The sequence below is a fragment of the Pygoscelis adeliae genome, unplaced genomic scaffold (assembly GCF_000699105.1).
Source record: "Pygoscelis adeliae isolate BGI_AS28 unplaced genomic scaffold, ASM69910v1 Scaffold57, whole genome shotgun sequence".
In the NCBI taxonomy this organism is placed as follows: Eukaryota; Metazoa; Chordata; class Aves; order Sphenisciformes; family Spheniscidae; genus Pygoscelis; species Pygoscelis adeliae.
Genome location: NW_008825615.1, coordinates 9297371 through 9307550, shown reverse-complemented (window position 1 = coordinate 9307550; position 10180 = coordinate 9297371). Strand labels below are relative to the sequence as shown.

Below are 10180 nucleotides of genomic sequence, written 5' to 3'. Positions count from 1 at the left end.
CTCCCTTCCCTTCCCTTCCCTTCCCTTCCCTTCCCTTCCCTTCCCTTCCCTTCCCTTCATCAATAGTGGGCTGGCAGACAAACTAAAACCTTCCTAGCTTAAGTCAATGTTATGAGCTCCTGCTTGCACTGTATTTACTCAACCACTAAGATCCTTTATAGTCCATAGATGGGGTGTTTGGAACTGGCCCAGGTGAATCAATAGTTAACAAGTTAGAAAGTAGCAGCATACTGACTGTGTAGACAAAGGCACTAGACTTTCTGTATTTGTTTGCAAACACATAGAACTAGCCTTAACAACATTGTTATATTTTAAGGAAAAGTGTGGATTTCGGTATCAGGGTTGTTCTGTCTTCTTAACTAAAAAATGTAACGCTGTATTACTTAATTGATAGCTGAGCAAAAAGGACTACAATTTATTTCATGTTCAAAGCTCGGCATTTCTCATGGGTTCAGCACCCTTTGTTACAACCTCCTCAGCGTGTCAGCTATGAGTGTACAGCTCAGGAGGAGACAGCAATATTAACTAAGCTCCAGGGAGAAACATATAGCATAGGTCATAGAATATATAAACATATGGCATGGTCTTCAGAGGAACTGAGCACCCTTAACTTCTATTTACTTTAGTAGTCAACATTTACTCTGTTAGCAGGTCTGAAAATCAAGTCAGTAAGGTACTTCACTTGAAACCATTATCATTCTCTTTCTGTCCTGTAGCATATAAAAAGCTGTATATAGAAAAATGAGAATATTTGCATCTTGTAAGGAAATAGGTGATAAGAGTGTTTGACTTTTTCATCCCAAGCCTACTTGTAAAATGAATATAATAAGTTTGCAAGAGTGTGATACTCACTGCTATAATTTAATCTTTCTGTACAAACAGCTATTTTTAGCATTAGGTCTTATGAAGATGAAGACATTACAGTATTACTGTTTCTTCATACAAACTATTTTGTAAATGTGGTGGAACTTCAAGATTAATGTTATCGTTATCCCAATAACATATTTCAAAATGCACTTCCATAATATCAACAACTAACCTGCACCTTATTTATGCATCATGGACCAGATCTTCTGTTTACGTAAATCGCCATATTTTTGCTGAAGCTAGTTATTGTGAGTGGTCTACGCCAGCTGTGGATATTCCCAGGGATGAGCAGAGAGCATAAGAAGTTCCTGAAATGAATGCATGCAAGCCCATTATTATCAGTATGGTGTTAGAACAGTGTTGCCAGCAGTTTTTAAAAGAAGCATTGATAGATTATTTTTAAAATATACCAAGATACTAAGAAGGAATTTCAGAATGTCTATCAAAATATCATTGTTCCTATGTTTGTAATGTGATAGCTCCCTGATACTCTTTTTGAGCACTTGAAAGAGAGTGCTTACCTTTCAGAGTATCTCCAATATTTAATGCAAGAATTGCATCAAAGCTTTGTATGACTTACTAGTTGTTTTCCTTTTAGAAAAGTTGTACCTTCTCTTTGTTTATTTGAACAGGTACATCAGATCTGAGAGGTCAATAATTCTAATCAATTTCTGCCTGTCTATTATCTCATCAAATATCCTTATCCTGGTTGGACAAACTCAGACGCATAACAAGGTATGATGATGGATTGTATTAAATTTGCACTTAAATATTGATATCCTTGTTTTGTTTGTGTTTAGCTTAAAATAATTACATCCTTTTAGTCCTATACTCATAGGACTTGGCATTTTTAGTAAAATATTAGCAGACAAAGGAAAATATTTACCATCTTTTGTAGTCTTTTTTTCCCCTCCAAAAATCCCTTTTGGTATTGTTCCCTCTGGATAAGCTGTGTTCTCTGTGGTAGACTTGTATGTTTTATAACTAAATTTCAAAGCAAAAAAGTTCAAAGACTCAACATCAAAAGCACAAATTCTGGTTCATTATAGTAGTTGTAATAGGATTGTGCTACAGTGTTTTTGTCTTTTTATTAACACACTGGTACTCGAAAGGCAAGTAGAAATTGCTTAGAAATTAGAGTACTACTCTTGAAAATGTGCAGAAGCAGACATCATAACAAGCTATAGAACTGTTAAAACTCTGGCTGGTGTAGCTATAAGAAAGTAATAACCCTGCATACCTTACTTAGTGATATGTTGCTGATTTATTACTAATCTGTCCTCAGACTCTTTCTGAACATAGTCGTCATTTGTCCCTCTCATGTTGAGCAGGGCTGTGTCAGTGTTTTGAGGCATCACCCGGTGCCTAGTGATGCTAGGCAACTTTTAGAAGTGACAATAAGTGGTTGCTTAAAATTAACTATAGCTACATGACAGCTTGGAATAGAAAATAGGATGTAATTGGTAAATAGGGCAGTATGTGATAGAATGCTATTAAGTTTTGGAGTGAGCAAGTATCTGTAAAGTAATTCTTTATCCCACTATGTTAAACTACATAATGCACTGCTCATCTTATTTTTTCCAATATCTAATGAAATACGTTCATCATCTGCTATAGGATAACTGGTGTTTCTACAACACACCTATAATGAATCATTTATTCTTTTCAAATGAGTGCTTAGAAATTTAGCTGCCAGAAGTCTCATAAATTCAATGCAAGTCACATAGCTGTACTTTGGAAAACATACCCAAAACCAAACATAGTCATTTCCAATACATAATTTAACAAAATTATTAAAATTAAGATATTAATATGCTTTAAAGTTTTGAAAGTATGTAGAGGTACAAATGAGCAAAATATGGATTTGCAGAAGAAACCCATGTGACTCTCGCAGATTTTATTCAGGAGAAAAAAAGTCAGAAATGCACAAGCAACTTCAGAGTGCCAGCGTGCAGAAGGAGGATTAAGTCTCTCTAGAACTTCAATGCTAACAAGCATAGTCATATATACTATTTTATTATGTATTTCAAGAAGAAATATTGTTCAGTAGCTGAAAGTTCTTGCGTATATTGCCACTGTGGAATCAGGGTTTGAGGGCATCAAAATGACTGTGTTTGCTAACACGCTCCCTGGGTATGCTGGCAGCCTTTCTGACACTTGACTCGGGGAACTCTGAACTAAAACACACCCTTAATCCAGTTCCTTTCTTTTAATCTTAATCTCCTTGAGCTCCCTCACTTCTGCTTCCTGAACTCCTGAAAGAACAGAGATATTATATTGACTTATTTCTGAGAACAGCAGATCCTAAAAATGGAGTTTTTCAAAGGAAATAATTGACAGAAAAAACAATGCATCACAACATTTACATTTTGAATATATGGCCTGAAAAATGACTCTGAAATACCACTTTTTACTACACTTGTCTTCTTTTTGAGTCCACATCTTTCTTTTGATACATGTGCCACCTGGGAGCTTCTAGCCAGGGAGTACCTCTAATGGATCAAAGGCAGAATACACTTTTTATACCGAGGAAGATATTCCTTGTTACAGACCAAAAATCTTTTTATCACTATGTCCACTGATATGTGAATATGTTGTAGCTCCGAGAGGCTGGCCTGTGAATGCCCTATCAACAAGATGGCCAGCTAAAGCCACTGTTTAGCAAAAGCTTATTCAAACTAAAGCAATCAGATCTGAGTATGACTTCAGTATGTTTGTAAGTAGGGATGTGTTTTGGCATTACATGTGTTTGAATTCAAGTTCTCATTTTTTTTTATTTTCAGAGATCATATATGACCAGAAGAAGCCAGTGTTTGATTTTTAGTCCATAGATCTAGATTACAATACTGACATCTGTAGGAAAAATTGTTTTCATTTTGCTGAGCTGGAAAATTCAATCTCTAAATGGGAAATTTAGAAAGAAAATCAGGTCCTTAGCTATGGTTTAAGATGAAAAACATTTTATGTTTGTTTCTGAGATTTTATTGTTTACTAGAAATCCATCCATTTGGGGTTTTAATGTTTGTTTGAAAATTTTGGGAGAAATCTTGGGAATATTTTATCAAGACAATGTAATATTCAAGTCAGAAGAAATTGTTTCCTGAATAAAGGCTGAGGTGGTGTTTTATGGCAAGAAGATGAGCTCAGTTTTTTTAATGTATCAGAGAAAATTTGAGAAATATGATATGCCAAGTTTGAGAGTTTATTTACTCTGTTCCATTCTCATTCTTATGTTCATACTGTTCTCATATTACTGGGGCACATAGTTAATATCCATATTATGCTGCTGATATTCACAAAGTTGAAGAATGCCCCTTTTTTCCATGCTTTAGACTGGCTTTGCTTCTGAGTTTAAATTGTCCCTAGCTCTATATTTGTGTATGTTCCCTTTGAGAATAGGTGCTTGTAAATGTCATCAAAGCTGAATTCCAGTTTAAAGTTGAACAGTGTGCAAATTAAGCATACCGAAGATGTATTTATAACAAACAGCATATTGTCAGTCTGTTTGCAGTTTGTGGTTTTCTCTATATGCATTAAACACTGCACCAACTACTTTTATTCATTTCAATGGTATTCAATCTCCAGGAAATTTATGTTGTTCATTCTGGTATGCCCATTGACATCTGTGACAAAGAAAAAAATATTGAGTCTCTTGGTCTGGATAAGTGCAGGTTTTCTGTTATTTTCTTTCTGTTTCATGTAAGTCACAGATACTTAGCATGTTAGGTTTAGCTCTACTCTTTGAAGGCTGAGTATATCCTCGATGCTTTTACAAAAGCTTCTTTTAGTGAAAACTAAGTGAGTCTGAATATTGCACTCTCTTTGGTTCAGCTAAGTCTTGCCTTTTTTTCAGTAAAAAATATCATAGTATTTCCCACAGGCAGAAATGGACAGAGTATTTACAGAGGACATGTAGAAGTAATTTAAATTCCTTCAAGCTACCATAGCTTTTCCATTTCTAATACTCCTTGTTTAAAAGTGAGTTTTTCTCCAGTTTCAGTAGCTCGAGGATACCAACATTAGACCAGAGGTCTAGGTCATGGGGCTTTTTAGCTTGTTTTAGAATAGTTCATGATGGGGGGGCATAGAGGGGAGTATGGTTTCTCTTGGAAGATTTGGATTGGGACAGCAAAAAAGCTTTTTGTCAACAGAAAAGCCTTGCTCCTTTATTCCTTCTTAGCCAAACGTGTTGTGCATTTTAGTGAAGGACACAGCTGAGAAATGTTCTGCTTTTTTCAGTATGTTTCCCCAAACCTTTCAAAATGCAGAACTTTATTCCAAGCCTTCTAAATGTTTCAGACTGTGTAAGAGATTTCTGTTTTGTCAGATCCTGTTTTGAAATACAGGTCACTGAAGGCTGAATTTACAAGAATATTATGAAATTAATTATGTATCTTGTTTAAATATACTCGATGTTATACTAGGAATGAGAAGCATATTAATTTACTGTGGTATTTCTTTCTGTTTCTTGTTTTCTTTTCAGTGTTAAATGTTAGCCACATAATCGTATTTAAATTTGAGGATATGCAATTGATACATTGGAGATAGCCCTTTAACAGCTGAATTTAGTTGTAACATTGAAATTAAGTCTCCTGAACTAAGGAAGAGTAACACTTTTCATGTATAACCTAACTGCTCAAGTATCTGTTATTTCACAAATACTATGAGATGTCCCTAACATCTACAAAAGCATTACGTATTCACTTTGAAGACACTGACAGTTTCCTTTGAGGAAATATCTATCAATGATTTGTAGGTTTCACTGTAACGTAACTGTTGCTATATCATGTTTCCTAATGTTCTTCTTGCCATCAAGAAAAACGGTTGTATTTCTTCTATATGTGGACCTTTAACGCTTAAGCTATAAATCATTACTATGCTTCTGATCCCATTTAATGAATAGATTCTCTACCCCCAATAAGTTATTAATATTATGTGGTTTTTTTTCATAAATTCTCATACCTTCAGAAAATACCTTGGTTTTTTCACAGTTCTGCATAAATAAAAACACATTAACTGTGATGTAAACAATTCTTGTTTACCTAATTTTCCTGTGAAGAAAACAAAGATGAATACAATTTAAAATAAATCATAGAATTCATCATACATATGGGCAAAAGTTAATTATTTTCTATATTATCTCCTTCTGAGTGTACTCAAGAGTTCATTGCTGGAGTTTGGGTCACTTGTGAGAAACAGGCATATTTTTAGAAATGTCACAAGACTCTGTTAGCCATAGTCAGGTTTATGCATGCCTAAGAAGGGAAGAACAGGGAAGATGTTAAGGCACAAGGCAAGCTTTAGCAACCCTGATATTCTGTGTCATCCCTGTTTAACTGCAATATTCAGTTTATTATGCTTACTATTACATTTTGGAATTCGTCTCTTAGACCTGAAAGGATATGAAAAAGGCATGTCCTGACCACCTAAAGCACATAACACAAACAATCAGTAGTTTTGATAAATGCATTGTAAGCAAGCAAAAACCCCATAAAATTTTGTAGATAATAAGATTAGAATGTTCACTAAATTGGCTGACTGGACAAAAATAACCCCACTTTAGTCTTTTCTTTAAATAGAGATTCTAGGCTGAAAGAAGCAAATAGAAGTGGAAAGGAGTTGAGAAGCCACAGCATACCATTCCCATAGCACTCTGAAGCAGCTGACAGTGTAACTAGGGCTCCCTCCGGTTTTGAGAAACGGTGGGTGGCGGGATCTCCTGAGAATGCTGCAAATGTTCAGGTGATACTAATGCTGCCTCTAACCACGTGGCTCTTGCCCCATATCTGCCACTGCCTTACAGATGCAGGCATCGTGGCAATATATCTCCTAGGAAACAGCAGGGGAGACCTAAGAGCAGATGGAATGAACAGAGAAATGATGCTAACACAACATTAAGGTTGTGTTAGAAAATCAATGAGGAAGTAGGGAATTTAGTATGTCAGGCAGTAGCACCCTGTATTTCAGGTCTTGCCTGGAGAACTTCAGGGGAATACCCCCCATTTAACCAGCTGAAGCCCGGGAAAATATGTCCTTCCATTTTTGCCAGTACCCAACTTTCAAATTAACACCTGCTCTGCTGATTGTCCTCTCTTTCTTTATGTAACAGCTTTTCAAAGAGCTGAGCCACAGAGCCTCTGGTATGGGTCAGCCATCACAGAAACACACCAATAAATAGGTCAGCAGTCAGAGTGCACTGCACCACACACATCTGCCTGCTGTGTATTCAGGAACTCAGAAACAATTAACTGGAGAATTCACTTAACTGAATAACTATTACAGGAGTAGGTCTGTTTAAGCAACACTGTTTTACCATGCCAAATTCTGACAAAACCCGTTAACATCAGCTGAATTAACTACCTGCTTTTAGATTTTCAGGAGAACCTCTGGGAGCAGATCTTTCTTACCCAAGATCAGTAAACACTGTCATTCATGCTACTGTCACCTGCCTCAGAGGAGAAAGTAACACTCTTCTCAAAAGTGCCTGCCGGTCTGTTTCTCAAAATACATCAACTTTATCATTCAGTTTGCTATTTCTAAACAAAACAGACATTTTGATTGTAAGTGGGTTACAGGGAAGAAATCGGGTAGATATTAGCAGCATGTGTTCTCTGCCTCCACCCCCAGAACCTTTTGGAGAGCTTTGTGAGCTATTTTAGAATCACAGAATTGTTCAGGTTGGAAGATCATCTGGTCCAACCTCATTCTCAGGGCAGGGTCAGCTGTAGGGTCAGAATGGGTTGCTCAGGGCTTTATATAGTCAAGTCTTGAAAACCTCCAGGTGTGGAAACTCTGCAACCTCCTTGGGAAACTTGCTCCACTGCTTGACTGTCCCCATGGTTAAAAAGTTTTTCCATATAGCTGGTCTGGACCGCTTGTTTTAATTTCTGCCCATTGTCCCTTGTCATCCCACCACACATCACTGTGAAGAGCTTGGCTTCATCTTCTCAGTGACCTCTCTATAGGCTACAGGCTGCTGTTAGATGCCCCTGAAGCCATGTCTTCTCCAGGCTGAACAAGCCCACCTTCCTTAGCCTCTCTTCACAAGGCAAGTGAAGCCACCAAGCTTCTTGGTGGCCGCTGCTAAACTCACTCCAGTTTATCAAGTCTCCCATGCATTGGGCAACTCAATTCTATTGGACACTATTCTAGATATGGTCTAATGAGTGCTGAGCAGAGGAGGACAATCCATCCCTCAACCTACTGGCTGTGCTTCTCTTGGTGCAGCCCCAGATGCTGTCAACTATCTGTGCTGCCAGGGGACACTGCTGACTCATATTCACCTCACTGCCCATCTCTCCAACCTGTCTAGGTCTCTCTGGATGGCAGCCATGCCCTTGAGCATATAGACTGGTCCCCCCACTTTGGTGTTATCTACAAACTATATGAACAAGCACTCCACTGCCTACTCCAGGTTATTGACATTAAACATAGGTCCCTGGATAGACCTATGTAGTACTCTGCTTGTTATCTGCTTCCAGGTAAATTGCCACCCATTAGTCACTGCACTCTAAGCCAACCATTCAACTAGTTTTTATCCATCAGGTTGTCCATTCATCCAACTGTGACCTCCTAGCCTGGTTACAAGACTATTGTGAGAGACTTTGTTTGAGCTCATTTTAATGAGCTTTATTTTGAAAAGCAAAAGTGTTGTTGGTTTGGGAATCCAAAATTTACCAAGGTTTACCCCTGAGAGACTTAGACTGTGTCTGACCCATGACTCACACTGGTGCCAGCTTTAGTGTCTCTCAGCTGGTGAGGGTCTTCTCCCACTTACCCACACAACCACACACTGCACGCATGAGCTGCAGAGTGTTGCACAGGTGTAGTCTACTCCCTCCTCCCTGGTTGTGGTGCTGGACTTGGTGTTGGCATGTGTGCCTCTGCTGCCCTGCCTTAGCACAAAAACAAAAAGCTCAGACTTTCCTGAGGTAACCCTCTGCTGTCCTACTCTTCCCAAAATGGTGGGGGTTTTCCTCCTTCTTCTTCAGGACCTTTTAGAGTAGTTTTTTCTCTTCTAGAATTCACCCCCAGAGCCCTGAGGAAAATAGCTCGTTCTCTCCCAAACACCTGTTTGAATCATTTCAGACAATCTGTCGATGACTCAAGCAGCTATTTTGGGCTTCACACCTTTTTTCTACTTCTCTTTTGCTTATTTGTTGAATTTCAGTGGAAATAGAAAAGTAGTCAATGGGAAGTAGATCAACCTACAAACAGTTAAATGTTCATGTCTTTCATTTATATAATCTTAGTTTTAAGAAAGAGGAAACCATAAACACTTCTAAGTACAAGGTAAAAAGGATTTTTAAATGAAGATATGATAGAAATAGACTTCACAAGACTAAATGGTTTAAGTAATAATGATAACAACAGCAACACCAAAAATCAGCATTCAGCTACTTGGTTATTTTCATTCTAGTATGAAAGTTGAATTTCCTGCATGGATTTTCCTGTGTGGATTACCATTTCTAAGAATGTAGGCATAGAATCCATTTGTCACATAAACCAAAACAGATAAAGAAACACAGTAAGATATTTTTGATATAGATATCTGGTACAATGATACATTAAAAAATACAACTGAGATAAATGCAGTATAAATCTTATGCCCTACTACAATAATGATTACATCATTACTTTTTCTGTGTAACAAAATGAAATGTTAAAAAACACAAACTCTTTTAAAAGACTATCTTTTAACGAACAATAATGTAAAATTTGTGCAAAAGACTATCTACTTATTGTACTGGATTTTATTTATACTTCCCTACAACCCCCTGTTGTGTCTGCATATTTTCAGGAACATATGGTATGGTTTAACCTTGTATGAACTGTGAAGTTCATTTGTACAGTTCTGCTTTTTCTTTTTTCTTCTCCTAGGTTGGAGTTTTTAGGCCCCTACATCTTGCAGTCAAGTCAATGAGAGCAATATAAGGGAAATTACTGTTGGGTTGATCTGATTCTCAGACTGGTCTGATCATAGATTCATAGAATCATAGAATAGTTTGAGTTGGAAGGGACCTCTAAAGGTCATCTAGTCCAAACCCCCTGCTGTGGGCAGGGACATCTTCAACTAGATCAGGTTGCTCAGAGCCCCCTCCAACCTGACCTTGAAGGTTTCCAGGGATGGGGCAACCACCACCTCTCTGGGCAACCTCTTCCAGTGTTTCACCACCCTCAGCGTAAAAAATTTCTTCCTTAGATCTAGTCTCAATCTACCCCCCGTTAGTTTAAAGCCATTCCCCCTTGTCCTGTCGCAACAGGCCCTGCTAAAAAGTCTGCCACCATCTTTTTTATAAGCCCCCTTTAAGTA

The 10180-nt window shown here is 37.7% G+C and overlaps 1 protein-coding gene across 2 annotated transcripts in view; it reads left to right on the top strand.

The window, feature by feature from the left end:
* The window catches only part of BAI3 (brain-specific angiogenesis inhibitor 3), a 481908-nt gene that overhangs the window by 381623 nt on the left and 90105 nt on the right, over window positions 1–10180 (top strand). For both annotated transcript variants that reach the window (XM_009333162.1, XM_009333161.1), the window contains one exon: window positions 1500–1602. In XM_009333162.1, the coding sequence (XP_009331437.1) occupies window positions 1500–1602 (103 nt within the window). The remainder of the gene's footprint in view (window positions 1–1499; window positions 1603–10180) is intronic.